This window comes from Passer domesticus, chromosome 3, assembly GCF_036417665.1.
Source record: "Passer domesticus isolate bPasDom1 chromosome 3, bPasDom1.hap1, whole genome shotgun sequence".
In the NCBI taxonomy this organism is placed as follows: domain Eukaryota; kingdom Metazoa; phylum Chordata; class Aves; order Passeriformes; family Passeridae; genus Passer; species Passer domesticus.
In genome coordinates this window covers 40,509,813-40,534,976 of record NC_087476.1, presented here as the reverse complement: position 1 = coordinate 40,534,976, position 25,164 = coordinate 40,509,813, and the positions used below count along the sequence as shown (strand labels likewise).

Below are 25,164 nucleotides of genomic sequence, written 5' to 3'. Positions count from 1 at the left end.
GAAACACCAGCCCCACAGCCTGCCCCTGAGGTGATGCCCTCTACACAGTGTTGCCCCCCTCTCTGCTTTAGAAACTTCTTAAAGGGATGCTGTTTCTATTCTCTGCTCATCTTCCGCAGCACTGAAGTGGCCTATGCATGTGCCTGTTTGTAAATCAGAGAAGATCAAATGAATTCTTAGAGGCAATTTGAGCCTAAAGGTACTGAATTTTCACAACTGCTAAAATGTTTGTTTCTTGCTCTTTAACTCAAAGGAGTCACATGGATGCATTGGCCTTGCTTGAGAGTCATTGTAGATTAAAAGACAATTTGAATTATAATACTGATCCAAATACTACTGCTTCTGTGACTTTGGGCATGCCACTTAACCCCTCTGAGCCTTATTTTCCCTATTATCTGAGACTAATGGTATTTTACCTGTCTCAGACCACAAGGGAGCTATGAGGCTTAATTAATGTTTGCAAACTGGGTTGTTGCATAGCATAATTAAATAGCATTTCCAAAGTTTAAAGAAGTAGAAAGTATTAAGACCCATCAGCAGTAAAGATGAGACAAGGAGTGAGAATGTCCTGATTCCCAGGACAGTGCTTAATTCTCTCAACCATATGGCTTTGGAAGGAAAAAACAGCACCAAATTGTCTTCAAGTACACTTTCCAAAGTACAGAAATGTGAATTTTAAAGCAAAGGTGGCTATTCACAACTTTAAAGAACATCCAAACAGCAATATTGTTTTGATTGTTGTATAATCATTTCCTTCTTGTTTAGTTGCATGAAATTGTCCCACATTTTTAGATGTTACTGAGCTTCCAGCTAAGAGACTTCTGTTAAAAACAATCCTTTACAGCTAACTCTACTCAGTTATAACATTTTTAATGAGCCACACTTATTTTCCCCTTTGAAATTTGATGGTTCTCTTCCAGATTAGTTTACAGTATTCAAGTTGCAGTTGTCTTGGACAACATAAAAATTATTGAAATACTTTGCAGGGTGAGACCTACCAGATATCTCTTGCTCTCTCACTTTGGCTCACAGTTCTCTTACAATATTCTAGAGCTATTTTAGCTATAAAATGGAAACAGACCACAAAATTATTATAGGGATTACTGTAGGACTGTACCTTAGTTTTGATTAATGTGAAATTTAGTACTGATTAACTTTTGTTGATTCACAATTGTATGAAAGGTTCCATTTCGCTCGTATAACCATGTTGCTTCATATCCTGAATGAGCAAAAGAAAAGGAAAATTAGAGGAATTTTAGACATGTGTTTATTCTATTCCTTTTTTTTTCTTAGTTTAAGACAATAGGATTTCCAGTTAACACTTTCTGTTTACCATACGTTTTTCACAGCAGAAACATTAATTTCATTTTATTTTCTTCTATTTTACTGTCTTTTACAATAAAACCAGTTTTTGAGGAAAATGTTACAGGGACATTTTTACGCTGTGGATGGTATAAAAATGTGTGATATCAGCCATGTCATTAAGCTTACTTCAACAGATGTGTGATGCAGCTCAAGTTTATTTATTTGAATTTAAAACTAATATTTGAATTTCAAGCATGGTTGAAAGGCTCTAACTATTGGGATAATAGGCTTTTTCTTTCCTTTTAAAAAAATATATTTTTTTTCTTTCCTTAAAGAAAAAATATATTTTATCATTGCAACGTTCAATCTATAGTTTTAGCTTTCTTTCAGACCTTTAGAAGAAAGCAATAAAAGTTGTAAATAAAAGAGTTAAAAAATTGGATTTCTTTTCTTGAAATCAGAGCTTTAACTTTTTTTGATATATATAAAATAGACTAAGAAGTTACTAAAAATGAAATATTTATTACTATCTCACAATTCTGTAGAGATAAAAATCCTTAAAAATAATGCAGTTCAAATCCTAAGGGATCTAATTTATTTGAAGTAAAGTCTCTTAGAAAAAGGTGTATCTGGAAGGTTCAGATGGGACCTTGCTATTTAGATCTGACATATCAGAGAAGAGCCTAGGACAGTTCAAAGTCTAGGATATGGAGCTGCATGTCAGGGTCTATTGGTACCTCATGGAGAGTCCTTAGAGAATGACCTTAGCACAAGAAACTGAGAGTTCATGTTAACTATCATGCAGCCCTAGCAGTGCCTGATTGTGCCGGTTTCTCTCCAAGCCTTTTCTTTTCTGCACATTGATATACTAGCTGGAATCAGGATGGCCTTACAGTTCTGCATGACAGAGATAATTTTTATCATGAACATAAATGTTAGAAACCAGTGATGGTAGCAATTCCAGCCAATAACCTGTCATCTTCTCTCAGCAAAAATCTACCTGTGAAGGCTTGACCCATCTCAGTCTCCTGGTTAAGGCAGCAAAATAAGGCTGTATATAATGCAGGTAACTGTGAGTGCCCACAATGAGTTTTGGAGCATGTCCAAACAAAATTTTAATCTTTGACAAAAGTTAACTTAGGGCAGAAAAGGAGATGGAAAAAAGGCAAATCTGAATTGTGTTTTCATCACATTGGTTCCTCAGAAGTAAGACCTGTGGCAAAGTAAAATTGATGTTAAAGATCAGGCAGCATCAGGAAGTGTGCTGCCTCTTTGTGCTATCCCAGCAGTTTTGGGTTACTGTATTTTACTTTGCTTCTGTGGATCCCTGTGTTGTTTACTTCTGCAACGGGAGTACAAGCTTTTATCCTTTGGCTTTCTGCCTATTGCCTCTCTCTCCATTTCCAGACAGAGATTTAGGGTGGGTTCTGATACCCATGCATTGGAAGCTGAGACCTGACCATCCATTTTGTAGTAAACCATAATATCTTGATTATCTCAATAAAGATTTTATAAATCTAGTTAAAATTTCTTATAGAAATTCACAGTTACACAATGCCATTGAAAAACTGGTTGCTTCTGTTCAGTGTTTTATTTAGGCTTATTATTTTACATAATTGTGTTTGTCTCCTCCACTAAATCTAGAGAGAAAAAGGCAGATAAAAATACTTTTGCCTCTTGCTACTGCAAGAGGAAATTAGTGTCTAAAAAGTCTTGTTGAACCATAACTAAGAATTGTTACTTTTTGGTCTGTTGATGAGCAGATGGTAATTGGAGGCAGGCAGAACTAAAACTTGGGCCTTAAAGCAGTCAAAAAGAGTAGCTATTTACATCAGCTAAAGTGATCTGGGGGGCATTGGAGGATGGGGTGGAGCAACTAGCAATCTAGAGCATTAAGGGAGGCAAAAATTTGCTTACACCTCCTAGTTCAGACTGAGCTACAAGTCAATAAGATATTTAAGAAAAGCTAATTTCCTGACCTAGAGTCAGCTCTCAACCTGGGGAACACTTGGGAAAGTAGTACTGCTGCTTTGCCGAGTTCAAGAAGGTCAATATCCACTAAACAAACACGATCTTGAGAAAAAAGTGGGGAAATATTCTGACAGCTCATTGGAACTGCTTGTTCTCCCAATCTGAGAGTTTCTTCCACTATTTTTCCCACAGCTGGCGATGAAAATTATTTTTATGGGGTGAAAATGTTCATGTTACAACTTGGAGAAAATTGATATGACCATGTGAGAGTACTTCACTTGCACCAAGTGCATGTTTGGAGTCTGCCCACGGCAGGATGAAAGATGCAGCTGTGCCTTGCATCCTGCTGGTCTTCATGTGGGACAGTGCAACACAGCAATAGTGATTGATTGCTGCACACTAAAGTTTTACACTTCTAAAATGTCCCCACCAGCAAGGGAAGCTTGTAAGGAAACCTTGTAAGGAAAAGCAAAGGCAGCATGTGACAAAGGAGATGCAAACTATTTGTCCTTCTGGATACTCTGTTTTTGTTCCCTTTCATCTTGCAGTTTCTCTTAATCTAAACTAAAGGTCTTTCAGACTGCATACATGACTCTCCTTGGGATTGAAAGTATGTGTGTATGTGGGCTAAAAAAGGAGGAGACGGCTGAAGTAAGAAAAATACCAGAGTGCTTAAAAATGCTAAAAGCTGGAATGTGTTCCCAGGATTTTTTGTCACTTCTAGTAGAAGATTCATTGAGAGTGTGTTTATATTTACGTATGTGCACATACGTTCATATACATCCAAGCCATATGTATGGATTAAATAATTACCTAAAATGTAATTGCCTCCTAGACCTGCCAGATTAGTTTAAAACAAACAAACAAACAAACAAAAAAACCAAAACAAAAACCACCCAAAACAAAGAGAAAAAAACCTAAGCAAAAAACAAACCCAGCCCAAAACCTCTGCCAACATCACTGCACATAGATCTAAGACAACACCAACAAATTCTCATTTCACTGGGATTTTGTTTCATTCTTGTAGGCTTAATATCTCACTGCATGAACAAAAAATATCACTCAGAAAGGGCTTCAGGCTAGCTACTTCCAAAAGATTCAGCCTTCTAAGTACTATCAATATCATCCCTATACCCACATGGTTAGCACTTTCTAATACACTCACTGAAAACCATTAATAAAGCAACATATTCAGTCTAGTTCTTAGCCATGTGTCGTACTGAAATAAGTTCATGTAAATCTGTGAACTGCACGACAATGATCAAATTAGCAGTCGTTTCAGGGAAAATGCCCCTCAGGCTGAAAAATAATTAGTAGTCTCTCACTCTATCTTTTCCTACTAATAAAAATCATGCTATTATTGTTGACTGTTCTAATAAAACACCTTCCATGACCCTGAGGTAGCTCAATGTAAAATATAAGGACTATTCTATTGTGCAGATGCACACATGTTTTATTGAACATTTCTATTTAGTTTCTCATCTAGTAACAGCATTACCTCCATGAGAACTTTTGTCAGAATGATGCAGGGTGTACGCTCTCTTCTTCCCATGCAATTCATCTTCCTGAAGTAAACCCCAAATTTTAAAACTCCGCAGACTTTCAGTTTAACTTCCCTGTGTACTGATTGTTATGTAGCACAACAGCGCAAATATTAATTTTTCCCTTTGATGACCACTCAGAAACAGAGTATTCATTTGAATGAGTATTATTCTTGAATGAGTATTAGTGCATATTTTGCACTACAAAATTCAGAGTAGCTCAGACTTTGAGAAAAATTTGTGCACGTTCTCACCAAAATTTTGCTCTCAGGATTTTGGTTTAGTATAAAAGAGCAATTTACCCTGTGCCATTGCCAGAACATCCTATTTAAATATTTACCTTATTATCTGTGCCTAAATTTAATCTTCTAACAACGTGGCTGATGAACACTACATAAGAGAAAGTTACCAAGGCTGTGAACACCCAGTGAAGAAGCAACCTGTGCTCATATTCCTGTCTTGCCATAACTGGTATAATTTTCCTATGTGTAAAGGTAGAGAAAAAAATATCTCATATTAACTGAGTGGCATGGTGTGCTCAACTACAGTGCAGTGTTAACCTATTCCCTTATGTAGCAATGGATTTGTGGGGCCAAATCCCAAATATTATTTTCTTTTCATTTTAACTGAACATGGAAACTGTATAAACACAGAGATAGGGATAGAAGGCTTGTTTGAGTTTTATGTTCATGAATAATATACAAACATTTGGGATTAATTTATAGTAGCAAGCAAATAACAAGAGCTTTCCAAAATGGCTCCCAAGAGCGCTTCCAAGGGAAGTACTCCCACTAATTTGTACTAATAGGAAAGTCAGAATGAGGTTCTTCTGTAAACATATTTCTGGAAGCACTTTGTGAGTAAGTGATCAGGAGTGACAGCACATACTGAGGGGGTAAATAAATGGGCTGACAGCCTGGAAACACCTACTGAAAGCAGAAGGAGTGTTTCCAGTTTTGGCAGGATTTGGAACAATCTTTACTTCCTTAATTTGGCTGCAAGGTCTGCTCCTTGCCCCTACATGTGTGTCTGTGTGCAGATGATTGTGTGCACACACGTGTACACATGTGAGAACCTATGGCCACGTCCATGAGATTCAGCCCAGCCGTGGTGTCCTACGGGAAGCTGTGAGCCAGCATAGCAATCAATCAGATATTAATGACTTGTGAATTTCCCTCCAGGAGGGAATGGGACTAATACCATGGTCCAAGCTGCCAGGAAGAGGATCTAGGCTGTAGTTTCTGCATCATCAGCCTGTGTGTGTAAGTGCTCTGCCTTCCTCTGTATACATTTTCCATTATCGTCCTAGAAACATGGGTGATCTACACTGCCTCCAGTTTCTGCATCAATATTAAAAGTAATTTTCTTAATTACATCTCTGAATTGTTGTAATGCATCAACTGTTGAAGAAAAAGGTCAGCTGGTCTGCAAATTCCTGTCATTTAAAGGGGTTTATAAAGAGTACTTAAAATTCTCATATTGTAGAGATTTATATCTCATGCAATAATGCCTATTTAGTGTTGTCTTGTGACAAGGGAGAATAAAAGGATTGCAAATAGGTAACAGGAACTAGGCAGATTTTTTTTTTAGTATTTCTCTAATATAGCCTTGCATAGGAATCAAATTCTGTCCAAATTACTTTTGTGATATGTGGATGCATAAATAACAGGATGGAAAAGGGATTGATCTCTTTATCCCTCCTTTACATGAGGATATGTTATAATCAGAAAGGCTAATATATTACCAAAACCACCTTTTTTTCTTTCTCAGAGATAAAGCTCTTGGACCAAGAATTCAAACAAATGCCTTTTATTGACAGGAGAATTTCTGAGGTGCCACTGCCCTTCAGAAATGACAGCATCAAATATTCAGAAGTCCAGGAGAAACTATTTTTCTCTCCCTCAGCCTTTCACAGCTTGTTAGCATAGTGTTTTGATTTTAGTTGGCCTAATTGCTCAGAATTAGACCTTCAGAATAATAAGAAATACACATGTTCCCCTGATAAAGCTAAGAACACTTCAGGCTCTGTTCCAGAAATAGGACTGAAAGTAATTTCCATCTTTCAAGTGTTATCAGAAAACAAATGTTAGTAAACAGCAGGTAGTGAATAAATGAGGAAGGAGGGAGGTCAACGACAGCATCAATCAGCTATGTCTTGCAGAAAAATTAAGGTGCTACAGGTGAAAAAAAAAAATTAATTTGAAGAGAGGAGGGGATCAAATTAATTTCCATATCCACTTTTAGACATACATTCTTCCATAATGGGATAAAACCCTGCAATTTTTGTGGGTGGCAATGGAAATTCTCACTAAAGGTCTTGACCCTTTGAAGCGTGGTGCCTTGAGCTATTGAGCCTAAACACTTTCACACGTTTACAGAATAAGGGTTGGCATTTGCTTAGGAAAGGTAACTCATTGTGTGCTTATGGTTCTGAACAAAATTGAGGCAGAATAACTTCTAAATGCCAGTGTTTCAGTCATTAGCTGAAACACTGGTCTTTGTCCCATTTCCTTATGAACCTGAAATGTGTGTTCTAAGACTATTTTTAAATTCCTGTTAGTTTATCATAAAAGGACTCTATCCCTTAGTTAGGATCTTCAGGAAAAGCTGATGAGAATAGATTAATGGAAATGTTGCAAGGGAAAAAAATAGGCTCAGCCCCTAATTTTGAGGCAAGTCCCAGCTGCACCTGCTGATTCCAAGTAGTCGTTGAGCCTGGCTTTGAATAAAACAAAAAGGCAACTGCAGGTTTGTTGAGGTTTAGTTTTTGTTTGTTTGTTTGTTTGTTTTTCCCTAGCCCCCAGAGCTCATGCAATTGAAGTACATACACAACAAATCTTCCTGCTGTGATAAACAGAGATCTCATACATGTGTGGACTCGACAGGTATTGTTAATCAATGCAGTTTCTCTGCAGTCAAGGAAGCTGTGCCAATTTGCACTGGAATTCTGCTTCATATTTACATGTTCCTTATTGGTGGCTGATCTGTAATCTGAAGGACTAACTGGTCTCATCCATGCTTTGCATGTGTGCTTTGCAGAAAGCGTCACAGAGGTCTAAGACTTTTTAATCAGTCGAATGTTAGGATGCACTTCAGATATCCTCTGGAACAATGGCTGCATTTTGCCTCTGATTTACCAGAGTCTTAATTAAATTATTATGATCAATTGCTAGGGAATAACGAGCGAGTCAACTTACAAAAATTTAATTACAGAGACAATATTAGTGAAATTCTTTATCATCTGTATGTTGGGCACCTCTGAAGTTGGCCCTCTATTTCTCTGCATAGATCAGACTTTTTGCTTCATTGCCATACAGAGGAAGTGAGGTATAAATGAGAATGTCATGCAACCATGGAAGATGTGGAACAGCTATCACAGCTGGATCTGCTCTCACCATGTAGGGAGGACTCATTTGACCAGTGCGGACGTAGCAGATAAACTGACATCAGTACTGACCCTTCAAAATGGCAGGAGTAAATTTTTCACTTTAAAATAACATTACCAGTACACCAAAAATACAACAAAATTATTTAAATTAAAACACTGAGAATATACTTTGATATTTTTCTTACTTTTAGTTTGTTGGACAAATATCTTGGAATTAGAGCCTTTTCACAATAAAGTCAAGAAGCAAAAAATTAATGTGTGATCTGAAGGCAGAAAGCAAGTAATTAATAGTTAATTAATTTGTTGATTAAAGTTAATCCTAAGGAAATTATATACATTTGAGAACTGCTTTCTACTCTGCCATATAAAATAATTTAGACCCAACAGAAAATAATGAACAAGGGCTTTGTTGCTCATCTCACCTCTTATTCTGTGGTCACTTGAAGTTTTGTAACACCATTTAAAAGATTCAACTTCTTATTTGAGTGCCATTGAGAGCAATGGTACAAGCTGTAGAGTTGACAAGTTTCAAGATCCAAGTTGGATCACATTGGCCCTGTAATAGTACACTGAAATAATTCTCCCACAAAGCAGCTTATTCATTTTCGCAACAGCTTGATGGATGCTGTTATTTTGATTGAGTAGGAGAGTGTGAAGAACACTGCCTACGACAAGGCTGTTGGGACAGACCTTAAATGTTAATACTTATAAGAATGGGGAATGTATTTTAACAGTTGGGTTGCATTTCTCTGATCAAACCAACCACCTAAGAGTTTGAAACTCTGCTGATTCCCAATGTCCTGTTTAAGCATTTTGATCTGAGATGTTCTCATTACAAGGGTGTCTTATAGGGAGCCACAGATACTATGGCTACAGTGTGCTGACTTTTGTGAACAAGTGATTATTAAAAGAGAAGAAATGGGGAAATGAGCTTACTGGAAAGAAGGAAGACAAGCTTAACAAGTGACTAAATATCAGTAGGGACTTAGAAGCTAAAATGTAGGGGATGATTTTTAGGATGGAGCAATTAACACAATGAATTGGAGATAAGAGTATCTCAGCATCATTCACTGATTGGAGAGGAAATTGAGCAATCAAAAAATTCTAATGCAAAAATATTTCTACTTAAGCAACCCACAAAACAGAAGAATATAAGACACACAGAAGAATAAAAAGGGTGGTATTACTCAATTACCTCTTCTTTTCTTCTTTTTAAAAATAAGGTTCCTTTATCTGTACCTAGTGGCCAAGACTTCCACTTCACATTCAGTCTACTTTGTCTCCTTACTTTTATTGACCTTAGAGGGACCCAGAAACTGACAGTTTTTGTCAGAATTGTGTGTGATTTTCTTGAATGCAGGTGCCATAATGGTAGCTGACTTAAATATAGTTGGATATTTCAATACACATCATAACACTTACACTTTTCCACAAACCTTGGTACACATAAGCTCTGTCAATTTAAACAAATATTTGTCATCAACTTGAACCCTTCCCCAAATTTTACTTGTAACAAGAAAGCCTCAGTCCACTCTGATAGCTGAATAAAGATTTCATTTATGAAGTAAAACATACATTGATGGCTGAAACACAGCAATGAATGAGCAAGAGAAAGAGTGAGTTTCTGTGTAAAGTACCACACTTTGAAGCAGCTCGTATCAGCCACAACATGGCCAAACATTTATTATGGGGAATTAATTGACAAGGAGAACAATAGTGACTGACAATGCAAGGAGAAATGAAGCTCTCTCTGTGGCTTCTGGTATGGACCCTTTAGGGGGTTATCTCAGGGTAGCTGCTGAAAGGTCACAGGCACTAATGTCTAGGACTTCTTTTGCATTTATGCCCCCTACGCCAAGGAAAAAATTATGCTCTAAGAAGTGTTTAAAAAATCAAAACAAAACACAAAGATATACAAATTCAGTAACTTTTAAAATTACTGGAGCTACCACAACTGATGATGTATTTTTATGTACTTTTTATGCTTGCTAAATACAACCAATTCTCAGAGTCCACAAAAATGTATATATAAATCTTAGCATTATTATATAGATTATTTTAGACAAGCATATTATTAAATATTCTTTTAACAGCTCTATATGAAAACAAAAGGACAATGCATGTGCTGATCTCACGTAAATATTACAGAACCATCTCTATTTCATTTTCAAGTTATTTTACTTAATTTACATGAGATTCTTCAAACTAGGTAACCAGTAATTTTTCAAATGATAGTGACATATATTTTTGTACAAATTACCATGAAAAAATACTGAATAAAGAAGATTCAGAAAGTGAATTAAAATTGGTTGTCTGTCTTTAATTCATCCATCATATCAAACCATTTACATATATGTAGTCATTAAAGATAATTTCTATGTGGGTTTTGATCCACTTTTTAACTGCAAAAGGCACAAAAGTAATTAAACTAATTTGAAACAATTATAGCAAAACAATATTCAATAACTGAGGTGCCAAAAAGTTTTACCATATCCTAAAAATGCAAAAAATTGTCTAATCAGCAGTCATATTATTCCACATTACATTTATTCCTGCAAGCTAGCCAAGCTCAAATTAATTGTACTGACTAAACTTTTCTTCTTGGAGAAAATTAAAGATATGCTGTTGTCAACACTTGAGCACAACCTTGCCGACACTTAAACGCAGAGAAGGGTGTGACATCCTGCCCTGGCTGCTTCGCGCTAATTAATCACTCTGGTATTTAGGACCATCCAAGCAGACAAATTAATGGAGAATAATTAGTGTATCTTTGTTCCAGCTCAGCTTTGCACGCCAGACACTCCGAGGGAGAGAGGGGAGCATGTAGAAAGTGAGCTATTAGCATGCACATAGTTTTGCTTCTCTTCAGCAAGTTCTGCAGAGATTAAGAGAAAAGCCAAATTAGCAGTCGTGTGACTGGGGTTAGGACATCTCTCAGCAAAGAAAGCTCTGTGTTTGGGTATCAGCTTTCAGAAGCAAGTTGTTAATCCAGATGTTACCTTTCATAAAGAACAAAACACAATTAAAAACCTCCTCCTCCCCCTCTCACCCATGCACACAAAAGAAAAAAAAAAGGAATTGTTCCTTTCCATTACAAAGATTTATCTGCAATTTGGCTACGGGTACCCACTAAAAAGAAATTTCTAAACCTTCAGCTTTCCTTTCCAGGTCATATTTGGTCAACATTAACTTTTACTGGGAGCACAAAGGAGAATACAACAAAGAACATATATAATAATGTGGTTATATAGTCAACAACAACACTTACTGTTATTTTATGCAATCACTTTGAATAGAGAATATACAAACCCATCAGATTTCCAAAAATAAAAAAATGGTGTCAGATTTATATTAATTGTTAAATTAAAAAAACATAAAATCATAAAGCAGCCTAAAGTATGAAAAAATAGTGATATCTACCAAAGAGAGCAATGAGATTAAGTCCTTGATACAGAGATACACTAAAATAAAAGTGTATCTTTTATAATATTTTCCTGTTTTCTGGTATAAAAACTTTTTGTTCCAAATTCCTCTGTTACTTATTCTTACATGATGAGATCTATAAGAATTTGACTACTATCAAGAAGGAGATGATCATTGCTAATTCACTTTGACATCATCTCAAGCTTAATGTGATGAATACTGCTTGGTGGGACTGAACACAAAATTAGTGCACTGGCAATTTCTGTGGTAGTTTAAGAGTTATTCTAGACATCATCAGTATTTAGTTTCTCTGATTGGTGCCAAAGCCTAACAATATGTAACTCATTGCAAGACCAGGGCATAAAATATTTCCTCGTTGAAGGACATTATGTTTAGGAAGATTGGTATAGAAACTTGCTGCTCAGAACCCATTTGTAGAGTATATTGCTTACAGGCAAAAATGCACCATGGCTCACAAAGCTCAGTGTCTCGAGGGGGTGGGGTGGGTGAAAAGGGTCAGGGGAAAAAAGATCAAGAAAGACCACACAGTGAGAAAAGCTGACCACATTCAGAAGCTGTATCAATCCTAATCAATCCTATAAAATCTTTTTTTCTTTTCTTTTTTTTTTTTTTTTGTAAGAGCACACAATAATGTGCAGACTATAAAACTGTGCTACGTGCAGTTTATTTTTGAGCAACATGAACTAAAAGGCAAGGAGACGGGGAAGGAATCCCACCCAGGTTTTGACACGATATAGGATACTGTTTTAACACAACATTACAGGGCTTCATAAAAATGTGATATTTCTGTTCACAGTGTCCTGGGTTTGTTGGTTGAGGGAGAACACAGCTACGAAATCATGAACTCTCACAGTTCCTTACTTTGAGGGGGAAAACAGAGCACCTCTTCACAGTTTCTTACCACACAGAGTTACTGTGTGGTAAGACCAGATGCCATTAGAAACGCTGCCATTCTGGGAGTGGGTTTCCTCAATCTTTGAAGGCGCATAATCCTCATTAAAGGAAAACCCTGAGCGTAGGAGGGGCAGCACTGACATCAAGGCACCTGGCCATGACTAAAAGAGCTGGCCCCATATGCGGCTGCTGCTGAGCAGCAGAATGTAATTTAGTCGCACCAGCAGGAGCAGAGGTCAATGATTTTATATTAATGGGGATCACGACAGTTCTAAGCTGTGGCGTGCTTTGAAATAAGTGTTGTACAAGGCAGCAGAGAGGGCTCAGCAGAGGAAATGAGCTGTGTCACTGTCTCCTCATGCCTTGAAGCAAATACAGAAATGTTTAAAGTTGCTATAGACTTGAAGCCATAATATTTTATAAACAACAATTACTTGTTTTAATCCAAAAGCTAAATAGCTTGTGAATTATTACATCTTCTGACATAATTCAAATGAAATTTAAAAAATTAAAAACATGGGACTTTTAGACTGCAATCTAAACAGAAGCAGAAGTGGAGGAAATGTGATAAATCCTTTAAAAAAATCAAATACACTTTGTAATTAATCATTTGCATGCAGGGATTACGGTCACATTGCATTAAATCACAATTCATCAACAAACAATCCGTGTCAATATCACCTAACAAAAATCAGAGATTTAACCATGTAAAAGGGTCCAAGTTCTGATTAAAAGATCCTCAGGAGTTTTAATACGTACACTTCAGACCTTGAACCAAATTCACATTTAATCAAGCTTCTTTGTGGAGCTGTAATGTGAGCTCTTCAGTGGCTTTTTGGGGGATTTAAATTTGGCCTTTCATGTAAGTGCATGACACAGCAATCCTTTACATGGATCAATACGTAACTCAAGGGATACCTGAGGTCCTTAATGAGGTTTTCTGGGTAGGGGTTATTATTATTGTTGTTATTGTATTCCATTGGCACCAACAATGTGGTAGGTGCTGTTCGGAGGTGTGGTGGAGACATGATCTTCTCAACAAAGAGTACTCCTTGTGAGGGGATATTTGTGAGAGCCAGAATGAAAAGAAAACAATGCTGTGCCCTCCCCTACTATTTCCCAGCAAAATTCAAATTACTCTTCTCTCAGTATTGATCCCAAAGCCTTTTGGTAAGTATTACAAAAGACATCAGAATCTGAAGTCAGAGTCACAGCCTTGTGGATCAGTTCTGAGATGTTACTCCATGGTGTAAGAAGGCACAAAGCACAACAATGGTGGAAATGCAAAGAAGTGGGAATGATGGTGGCATAGCAAAGAGGATGGGAGATACAAGATAACAACTCAGGAGCAAGGATTGTAAAGGTTCTCAAAGGCAGTGAGGAGCATTTTACTGAAAGGTGGGAAAAGGAGTGATTGACATGGCTGGAGTGATAACCCCAAAAGGATTGAGAAAAAGTATTTTTAATGGCAAGGAATTTGGAAAAAAAAAAGTGTGTTGAACCACAAAATTAAATGCTCCACCAACTGTGGTAAAATAAGTTGAACACAATATTAACTAATGAAATGTTAAACATAAAACAGAGAATAAAGGAGGAAACAGTGAAAAGGGTGGAGCAGTGGGTGAACTGACAGTTATGGAAAAGTCTAAAGGGACAAAACCCAGCAAACTGAAATGAGGTTGGTAAAAAAGGCACATAGAAAAAGTTTTCAAAAAAAATTTTTTTATGATGTTTTATTGGTTTTTAGGGACATATAAGGCAGTAGTATTCCATGAGCAAAGGAGGACTTCTATGCAAGGGTTTAATCATTATGCTAAAGCACAATTAATAGTTAACAACAGCTAGAAGTGAATGAAGAGTGCCAAATATAACTAACTGGAATGTAGAAAGAGAAACCAAAGGAGTAGGTAGGGATGTTCCCTGGAGATAGGAGAGCTCCTGTAGTCCCAGTGTCAAATGCAAAGTCACACTGACCAGCTGACTGGTGAAATCTTTGCGCTCTGTGAGGAAAAGTCTTTTATGGCTCAGGTACCTCCTTTGTAAGGAGCCACTTTCCCCTCTGGAGGCAGTATCTCCTGGCTCTGTCAGTGATAGCCTGACTCCTTTGACAGCAAGGGCATCGGCAAGAGCTGGAGTGGACAGTGGGTGAGAAACAGCAGCTGGAGCCTCAATCATGCCTGGGAGAACCACTAGCACAAAGCTGAGCTCCTTCGGGTCCTGCTCTTGGGAAACAGCTCCCTCACCTAACTCTCACTGCAAGCCAAAACTCTGCCCAGAGCTGGTTGCCTCTGGCTGAACAGGCAGGCAGAGGACAGAGGCAGAAGGAGCTCAGAAGCTGTAGAGCATTGTTTGAGTGAGCTTTTCATTGTCCCCAGGCCAAAAGCTCTAAGTCCCCTGTCTCTGTCTCCTAGCAGTGATCTTGCAGGCAATAAAATTTCACTTTCTGAGAGAAGCCTTGTAAGAAGCTGAGGACTGATTTAAGACACAGATCTTGGCTGACACTAAATTTCACAGCTAACCCTTTTAAGCAGGTTTTAAACAAAGTGCAGTATGAGCCTAATCTAGGTGTTCATTAAGTAATAATAAATTGCAATGGAACGTCATTGACACCTATATGAGCACTAATCAGATTGATGATCACAGCCATTACCAGTGAGTACCAAACAGGTCCCTGATAATGACACACTGGCTCCGGGTACCTGTGTTCTGCTGAGAACCACTTATGCAGAAAATCTCTAGAAATAACAAGTTCATTCACCTCTCTCTTCCCTTGATTTACTGCTGGCAAGTGTCTTTTCTCCCATCTTCTGGGCTACCACCAACCTGACCTGGGAAGGGATCTGATGCCCTGGAAAGACTTAAGCTGACTTCTATTGCCTTGGGTGGGAGAATAGTGAGCAAAAGATACAAGGGAAAAAATATTAAAGAACCACAGGAATAAAAATAGTAATTTTATTTTAATGGTCAATGTCTACCCTGTGCACTAATAAAGGAAATGTTTAAAAATGCTATTGTTTAAATTAAATATTTAATGCGAGAGAATACTCTTAGAGATGCAGAGGAATGCTTGCTTTGACAACTGTTTGCAATTTCCGGACTTCTGAGTGTCATGTATTTTAATGTCTTTGTTCTTTAAGTTAGCTTTTCAAGTCATATTTTACTTAAAGGTATGTTTCAAGTATATGGAAGATGAACATACCACCTCAGACACAAAATTAACCTGTTCAGTTTTTCAAATTGTAAACTACAGAAAATATAATGTTAAATGATCTGAATATAAAACTAAGTTAATGACCTAAAACTTGTCTCTGCTTGTCTCTTTTTTTTCTCTCTGCCTGGCTAGTTGATATGAGGAACTATATCCTTCACTAATGAACAGATTTATCATCTTATTTTTACTATGAGTTTTAGTACTACACATATTGCAGAAAACATATAGAAGGCCTGGTCACAGATTAGGACTGCTCTGCCAAGGCACTGTAGAAACAGAAGAATGATGCCCTGTGTCCTGAAGAATATTTTCTGACAACTTCCTATGAGTTCATTTAAATGAATGAGAGCAGTCATCCAAGTAACTTTTGCTGCTTTTGAAAATTTCAAACAGAATTTGCTAACACCCATTCTAAGTGAGCTTTTTTGTAAAATGAATATCATTATAATCCACTAATGACTGAAGGTAGGATCGAGTTCACTCAGGTTAGGCACTTAACTTGAATCTAATTTTAAAGCACCCAGTATACCAATCCTCATTAGTAAGAGCATACCTAAATTCCCCTACACAGTCAGTGGGGAGAAGAAGGTGGCTTTTTTTCTTCTACTTACATGAGCCAAGACCAAAAATAATAAATTTCCACAGAAAGGTGGGAGATAAGAAATCAATATCTTAGTTCCATGTGTTAGTAGAGAGTTTGATAGATGTTAATGCACAGATAATCCCAATGAGTTAATTGCTTCTGCACAGTAGGAAAGGCTAAAAAGGAAACCCCAGTGTTTCCTGGCAACTTAGCCTAGAAATCAGATATATGAACTCACACCTCACACTTTTGATCAGGCTAGTACTGGGCATATGACACAGGTGTGAGTGGTATAGATATGTAAAAGGTGAGGTCTTTAGCATGGAATTAGAATCTTATTTTACTTCCCAGATACGATTGTTTTTTCATATACGGTTCACAGTAATTAGGATTGTATGCTTAGAGTAATTCAAGAGAAAAAGGTTGTCCCACCTAGGTATTTACTGCTAAAGGACACTGTTTCCATCTCAGCTCCTTAGAGGAAAAACATAAAACATGTAAACATGTACAAAAATGAAAACCAACACCCAAAACATTGGGACCAAGCATGATAAATCCACAATTTCTGTCCTTAGAAACATTGAGCAGTCCATTCTGAAAGAGACCTTGAGAGGTCACTCAGTCGACCTCACTCCTCAGAACATAGTCAACAGGATGGCCAATAACTTTTTTTCCTTTGAATTTCAAAAACTTCAAAGGCAGAGATCTCACAACTTCTCCAGGCAGCCTGGAGAACCTCAGTGCTCATTCATCCTCACGACAAGAGAAATTCCATATATGCACAAAAATCCTCCTTCACTTAACACCTCCCTTCAACATGGCAGCCCCCAGCACACAGAGCTGCTACCATCCCAGATGTGTCCTTGCTGAAGGACCCAATTGAAAGGCACCCTTGCCCTGTGCAGACCAGCTTGTAGCCCCATTTTCTTCCATCTGCAGCTTGATGGGGGTGCACAGTCTGTGTCATTCCACCTCCAGGTCATTGATAAAGACTTGAAAAAGGACAGTCCTGGGACAGACTCCCAAGGAATTCCACATGTGCACTGGTATCCTGTCAGTACACAATGCTTTTCATGCACCTTACAGTTTATTCCTCAAGACCAGAATGTCCCAGTTTGGATACAAGGGATACAAAGGATGCAGTGGAATACTATGGTGAAAGCTTTGGTAAAGTGAAGACAGATGGCACCCATACCTTTTTTGTCATCCATAGCTCTAGACATTTCATTTTAGAAGGCAATCAGGGAAACCAGAAGCATTTTACCCTTGGTAAATCCATGTCAATTTTTTTCAGTTGCTACCTTCTCATTTGTGGGCCTAGAAAATTTTCAAAGAGAACTTGGTCTGTGATTTTCACAGGGATGAAAGTGAAACTGGTTATTTGGCAGTTAAACATCAGAAAAACTAAAATTCTTCCACTCTCCTCGGGATTTAAAAACAGGATTAAAAACAACAAAAATCAAAAAAAATGCAGCAATAGACAAGATGCACTGTTAAAAAACAGCACAAAAGGACCCTGTTTCATAGCTTTAGGCTATGAAATCAACTCTGCTCATCCAGAAAAGTTATATTAAAAAAACCATATTTGTTTATATTCCAGCTCATTCCATATGCATATGCAAAATACACATCTTCCTATGCAAAACATACAATTGGAATACTATGGACTGGATTATCATATATGGTCAAGAGGTTTTCCTGCACACAGTAACAAAAAGCCTTAAAAGGAATATCAGTTTTAGTGTCATGGGAGGCCTTTTTACTTTCACAGGGTCTTCTCAGGAAGTTTTAACATAATATGATGAGGTTAAGATTTGGATTGATTTCGGTATTTACACAGTTTCCGTGTCGTTACATTTCCATGGGAGCTCACAGCATTAGGATTCTGCCTCATGATCTGATGTTCAACAATATTTTTGTTTGTGTTACTAGTTCTATTGTCACAATGGAAAATACACTAGTGACATTAGCCTTAGAAAATTAGGCTTCATTTATCTTAACAAATGCACCTTAGAGTATAAGAAGCACAGAAAACACAAAGCATGAAATATTCTACTGAGGTAATGTATGTCATAAATTTTATAGAATTATTTAATAACATTTATTGTTCTTGATGGCACCTTTGTAGAATGCTGCTGCCTTAAGAGAAATCTTTAAAAACAGAAAACAACCAGTATATTTTAATTATGTATATTCTTTATCAAATAATAACATAACTATGTATTCTTGTAAAAAGCAATGTCTAAGTGTCACAGTTTTATGTCTCTAATCCTAACTCCTTGCATAAACAGCTTCCTGAATTTTTTCAATGGCATGGTTAAGTTTATGAGCTTGGCTTTTAAGGAGGTGCTTATGATAAAGGTCTTGATTCTTTGAGAAATCAAATTCTTAGAGAAATTCATGAAAGATCCTTACTGCAGCCTTAACTCTTTCAGTATCAACAAGGAACTGTTATGTGTCATGGGATATAAAGCCTGTCGCAGAAAGACATAAAGTGGTACTGTTGAACATGGCTTTGAGGAGTTTGCAATAGCCTGAATTCTCCCCCTGTGCAAGAGAGTGCTGCCTTTACAAGTCCTTATTGCACACCCTAAGGTTTATTTCTTGTTTTGTTTGTCCCAGATAAATTAGAATGTGGCAATTTGCATTTCCTTCATTTTGTACAAAAAGCAGCTGTAGAAGCCTCTACTTGAGGAAGTCATATTTGTGTGACCAGTGTGATCAGCTTGGGCTGGAACAGTTACCTAGGAAAGTTTCTCATCAATTTTACTGTAGATTTAGAGATGTCTTCTAAACAACCTTGATGATTTAATCTTTTTTTTTTTTTTTTTTTTTTTTTTTCAGTTATGGAACATAAGACATTTTTTCCCCTAATTTTACAGAAGGTAAAAACTGTATAGGCAAATAAGTACTGGAGCACCAGTGCATGACTGAATCCATATTACACTTTAATATTAGTTTCCATCTTGAAATACCAAAGCTGAAATATCTCACTATTTTAGTGATCAGTAGGAATCTCAGTGTGAAATTTCTTACTTAAAACATCACTTAAGTCTCTTGACATTGACCAAATATGCCCCCATTAAAATGACATCTCACAAATATTGCCCGATTAAGCAGTAGCAGTAGCTATTTGTTGATGAAAAGATAAGTCAGTTTCCTGGGAAAAGTGCCAGTAGATAGCTTGTATACTCTACTTACATACTGGATTCTTGATAGATTTGGTGAAGATGTCTTCATGTTAGTATAATAAAAGCCTATTATCAGTTCAACAGCAGAAAACTGTTTTCATTCATCAAGAAAATAGCAGGTTCGACACTAGTTGCCTTTTTAAGTGAAAGATTGGACATACACTATGAAAAAATTTCCTGCCATTGCAGAGAAGGATAGCACACTCAAACACATTTTTAAATTTAATTCCACTTCTCAATTCAGTTGTCAGCCTCTTTACAGTAAATTACATGGCTACTATTAAAAAGCACACTTTGACTTGTTCCCAAAGTGATTTTTTAAAAAGTTTGAGCAAAATTCTTGCAGCCATTTTGGATTTATGACAAGAGTAAAAACAAATCCTCATGCCCTCAACTTCTCTGAACAAATAGGAAAAAAAAACTAGCTGCATTTTTTTTTCCCTCTCCCCATGGGAATAATTCAAAAGTTGATGAACTGCCAAACTTCAAACTTGTGTCATTGTTATTGAATATTAATATTCTTTTCTTACGAAGGCTAAGTGCCAAATTTGATGAGACACCAAAAAAACCCCCCATATTACATGTCAGTCCTTGCTTTGTAAAAATGTGATGGAACAGGTAAGAGGAATTGAAAAGTGAGTGATGGTAATAAGACTTGTGATACAAGGGAGGACAGGAAAACTTTAAGAACTCTTTCTAGTATTACAGGCATTTCTCAGAGTTTGCCCAGGGAAACACATAACAAATAAAAAGTTTCTTGCAACATTTAAAAATTAAATAGGATAAAGGTACCGAATATTTTTCTCTTCTAAGAAACTGAAAGAAATAAAATTTCTTCCTAATGATTCTGGTATATATTTTTTCCTACCAGTTAGGTATGAGAACAACAAATAGCTCTCCATTTTCTCTTTTAATTTCTGAAAAGGAAGGACATGAAAGAGAGAAGAGACACCTGAGATTATCCTAAAAATTAGTAGAGAAGGGCAAAATGTTACTAGATGTGATATCTCATGGAAACTCTGAAGTGTAACTCCAAGAGAGAGATAAGCCACACAGTGGTCAGGCTTTCAGAACTTTTATTTACTGCCCTGGTTCTCCATAAGCAATTGCTCATTCTGTACAGACCCATTGGAAGAACTGAGCTTGAACATCAGTATCTGCATTTTTGACTTTTGCACAGACCAATAAAGTTAGGCCTGAGAAAAGAAGGCTCTTGGCTCTCTCAGCGAGGATGAAGGGGTTAAATGTCTGTTTCTGGAGCAATTATAGGTTCATGAAAGAAATCAGCAATTAAATACTGAAGCCTTGGAATATTAGCAGATTTTTTTAAAAATCAAGAAAACTCCATCAAAATGGAGAATATGACCTTAGACATATTTGAAGTGTTCTTTAAAGAAGCTGTCATGTCTACTTTGGCCTCTTTCCCCATCTTTGAGGAGGAAAGCGACAGCCCTTGCTGGTGCAGGGAGCCAGAGGCAGTGAGACAGCTTTGCTCCACAAATGATATTAAAGGTGTTTCTTTAGCAGTAAGAATCAGGTGCAAGTTAACATACACAGAATGTCTTTCCTCAGCTCTAATTTGTGCAAGCCATTAATGGATAAGAGTAAAAAACATGATAGCAGCTATCCATTACAAAACTGTCTCTGTGGATTAAAGTACACACTGATTGTTCCAGCCTAGGGAGTCTTTTAATGGGGAGAATGAAACTGCTTTAAGCAGTGTAAAAACTGTGTCTGCAGTCATAGTACCAGCTTACTTTTGGATATCATACTGCAATTCTGTCCTCACCCTAAACAGGTGGGCAATTCTTAGTTTACATTGGGCGACATAGGCTACAATCCATCCTCAAGAACTGATCACTGGTATTCACACTTTCTACTCACACCCTTGAAAACACGCAGAGCAAGGCTGAGAAACCTGTGACAGAGGTTAGACAGGGCCTGTCTACATTTTTATCCCAGAGGGCTCCCAGCTGCAGCATTTTGTTGATTTGGGGATGCTGCCTCTGGATAGTCCTATGGCAGGGGAGTGAGTGTCATGTAAAGACACTCACATCAGTGGCACACGAATGACACGAGTGTCACGTGCCAGGGCCAAACTAAAACAAGGACCACATGCCATCTAAAGTAACTGTATTACTCTGCAGTGTGGCTTGGCAACCTCCAAGCAGTAGATATACCTTTATTTTTATAAGTATATATTTTGGTCATGCTTTGGCAACAGCAATAGTGACATCTGATTTGTCAAGTCTGTAATAAATGCTCTCTATTTTCTTTCCTTTCCGGGAGAGAAAGAAAATCACTACATTGCCTGCTGCAGTCTCAGGATTGCTGACATAACCCTAGAGGGATGGCAAGTCCAGCACCTCTTACATTTCAGGTAGAAGGAGGAGGCAGAGGGAAGCCTTGCCTGGCTCCTTGGGCAATCCCCACAGTGGTCCAGGGGGCACCATTTCTGCCATCTATTAAAAATCAGAGAGAAATCAGGCAAGTTCCAGACCAAACAGCAGGTTCCACTCTAAACTACAGCTTCTAGCTAAATCAATAGAAGCAAGATGAATTAAGAGCGAATGTGCCAGGTTTTTTAACAGATATAATTAAATCAGTTTTTAAATGCATCTTTAGTTACATAGACGCATTCAGATCAGATCTTGGCCATCTTCTCCCCCTCACATACTTGAAGCCTGAATCCTCCTTGCCAAAGGGGCAATATGATGAAATCTGCATATTCTAATTTTTCAGAGCTTGTAATATGAAAGTCTTTGAGAGTTGGTGGTATTCAGGTGCCCAAGTATCTAAGCTAGTTTAACACTGTTGAATCTAGGCCAAATAAGTGCTTTTAAGTTTTCCCCTTAAGCTCTTTGGGCTTCAGTTTTCCCACTTCTGAAATCAGAGTTTTGAAATCAAGATTTATGGTGGGAGAAAAATATCAGCTGCCTCTCACACAGAGATCTTTTCTGCTCTCACTAAACTGCCATGAATCTTAATTCTGAGCAAGAGGTTTTGAGATCCTCACAGCTGAGGATCACTGTTTTAGCACCTTCTGCAAGCTGAAGGGGAAAAAAACACCCTCAGTACTGTCATTTCAAACCAGCCTATAACATTTCCCTGAGAAGCTATTTGGGATGTAAAATTGTATCACACCAAACCACATCAGCCATCTTTCAGTGAAAGACAACAATTTACTATTTAAAATAGAAGTATTAATGTTTTAACAATTATAGATCTTTGTCTATAGTTTTGTGAATGAACAGATAAATAATTAAGCAAGAAACAAAACCTAAAATATTATGTGCAGAACTAGCTCTATCTTTCACTTCCCGACTCAGTGACTTTTTCCAGTGCTTTTATCAGACCATATTTGCTCTGTGAAAATGGAATGTAGCTCATCTTTAAAGTGCATCTACAAGACACACGCAAGAGTCAGATCTCATCTGGGAACTAAATTTTAATTCTGGTTTTGCCACATCAGTATGAAACACACCTTTTTTTTTTGTTTTGTTTTAACATTCTGCATATCTGATTTATTTAGCTTACTTGGAAACATCACTCTCCCTTAACATCTTGGATTCAGTAAGTAATCTCTTTTTGGGCTTTCAGTGCAGTTTTCTCTCATTTAAAACATACAAGATGAAAAACTAAAAAAAAAAAAAAAAAAACAAAAAAAAAAAAACAAAGGGAAAGCAGGGGCAGAGGTGAAGGTATTTTTCCAGGATATTCCCTGACCTGCAAATATTTATTTATGGCACAGCATACGCACAGAGAACAGCTACCTCCTACCTGCCTTGAGCACTGCCCTGTGTGCACACACCCAGGGTGACAGGGGAGACCTTGGCTGGGGGCACCCAGCAGCAGGAACAGGCCAAGATGCTGGTAGTGGGCTATACAGCAGAATTCATTTTCAGGTGATCACCTCTGGGTATTCACCTGAGGACAGATCTTGTAAGGTGTTGAACACTCTGGCACCAATCCAGAAAATCATTTATACCCATGAGGAGCATGCCCAAGTTGAGCATGCATTTCTGTCCTCTCCTTGATTCAGCTCAGATGGAACAGTATTACTTTTCAAGATCTTTTTATTCTGTGCCTGATGAGAATGATCTTCACTCATCATTCATATGTTTGTTGCTTAGGGTCAGAAAAAGGATCAGACAGGAAGGCTTCTCTCACTTCTGATTTCCAAGGGAGAGAGAGAAAAATCCACTTTTTCCTTTTCTGAGATCTAGTACATTACAAGCAACGAGAATGCAGCTTGTGCACTGTCTGTTACAACCTGTCCTCTCTTGTCACTGAAATCCCCTAAACATGTCTGCTGATCCTTGGAAACTGGGCACATTACTTCTTCATGTGTGCTAAAGCGAGGAAGCTAATTGTTTTAGAAAACTGTAGTGATTGCCTTGGAAATAATAATAATACCACTTAAAAATTCAAGTGTGCAGCCTTTCCTTTCTCAGTTGGAAACATCCACTGTCCAGTACTCTGATGCTTAATTGCAATCCACAGAACACTGTGGAGAAAAGAAGAGAGAGGCCACATTGCAGTCCCTTGAGAGTTCTCTGTATGCTACAATTAAGTTCCTCCATGCATCTGTCTTATTTTCCCTTTTTTATGTTCTTTCCAGGCAAAAAAAAAAAAAAAAAATGTCCTGAGGGATGGTTTTATATTTTGTTTTGCTTTAATTATCTGAAGTAGAAAATGTAAAAGTCATTATTTTATACTGTACAAAATAAGTCCTGTTTTCCTTATATATGGCTAGAGAGATGTTTCTGCTGAAGTTAAAAATACATCAATTTACCTGCAAGGCAATTAAATTCCTATTTATTTCTGAGTCACAAATATCATTGGTTCTGATATTAAATCAGTAAATAGAAAACTATATGGCGTGGGGCCAGGGAGAGAGACAGCATTAGCAGCCATTTAGTGTGACCACAGTAAGAGCTGAACAATCTGATGCTTGGGCAGTGCTGAACTTAGGGAAAATGCAGCACTGGCTCTGTCTGCTACTTTTTTTGCCTTTTTGTCTGTGATGGATATATAATAATTATATTTTGCCAGAATGCCAGTGGAAATGGAAGTGCTGTTGCTAATGTAGAGGCTGTAAAGCCATCAGAGGAGCTTTAAGCAAATGTTATCTGTTTTACTGAAGAAATCAATTACACACAGATTGCTTAAACCAGTGACAGGCATAGTAAGGAGTAAAATCTGTTAAGCAGAAAACTTACAGCCATCAACGTGTACAGATTTACATGTTATATGATACAACTATTTAAGTATTTCAGATTATAAAAATCAAGGAAAATGAGACAAATAAGTAAAAGTCTAGGAAAAAAAATAAATGGCACTTTTTAATGTTCATGTCTATATCTTATGCAGCTGAAAGGCTTCACCTTTCCTCACCTCCCCTTTCATTGGCACAGAAAAGAACTGGTCAAGATTACACTACCTGGAAGATGGGCAGTTTTGAAGGATATGGTATATGACATTGGTCTGTTCTTAAGATCTGTCCAAGTTTAGAATATGCTTGCAATTTCCCCACATTATTTGTGCTCTGCAATTTCAGGGTATTGCTTTGCTTGATAAAAAAATTTAATAGTGCTTGGGCTTCTGCATTTAATCATATTATCATCTCATTGTTT

The 25,164-nt window shown here is 37.4% G+C and overlaps 1 protein-coding gene across 5 annotated transcripts in view; it reads right to left on the bottom strand.

Annotated features, from left to right (window-relative positions):
- The window catches only part of LOC135296419 (uncharacterized), a 384,334-nt gene that overhangs the window by 24,663 nt on the left and 334,507 nt on the right, over positions 1–25,164 (bottom strand). For 3 of the 5 annotated variants that reach the window (XR_010358530.1, XR_010358515.1, XM_064412762.1), the window contains one exon: positions 1,118–1,219. The exons of the other annotated variants lie outside the window; for them this stretch is intronic. Coding sequence is in view for 1 of the 3 variants with exons in the window: in XM_064412762.1 (XP_064268832.1) it covers positions 1,213–1,219 (7 nt within the window). In the remaining 2 variants the exon portion in view is untranslated. The remainder of the gene's footprint in view (positions 1–1,117; positions 1,220–25,164) is intronic. 5 annotated transcript variants of the gene reach the window in all.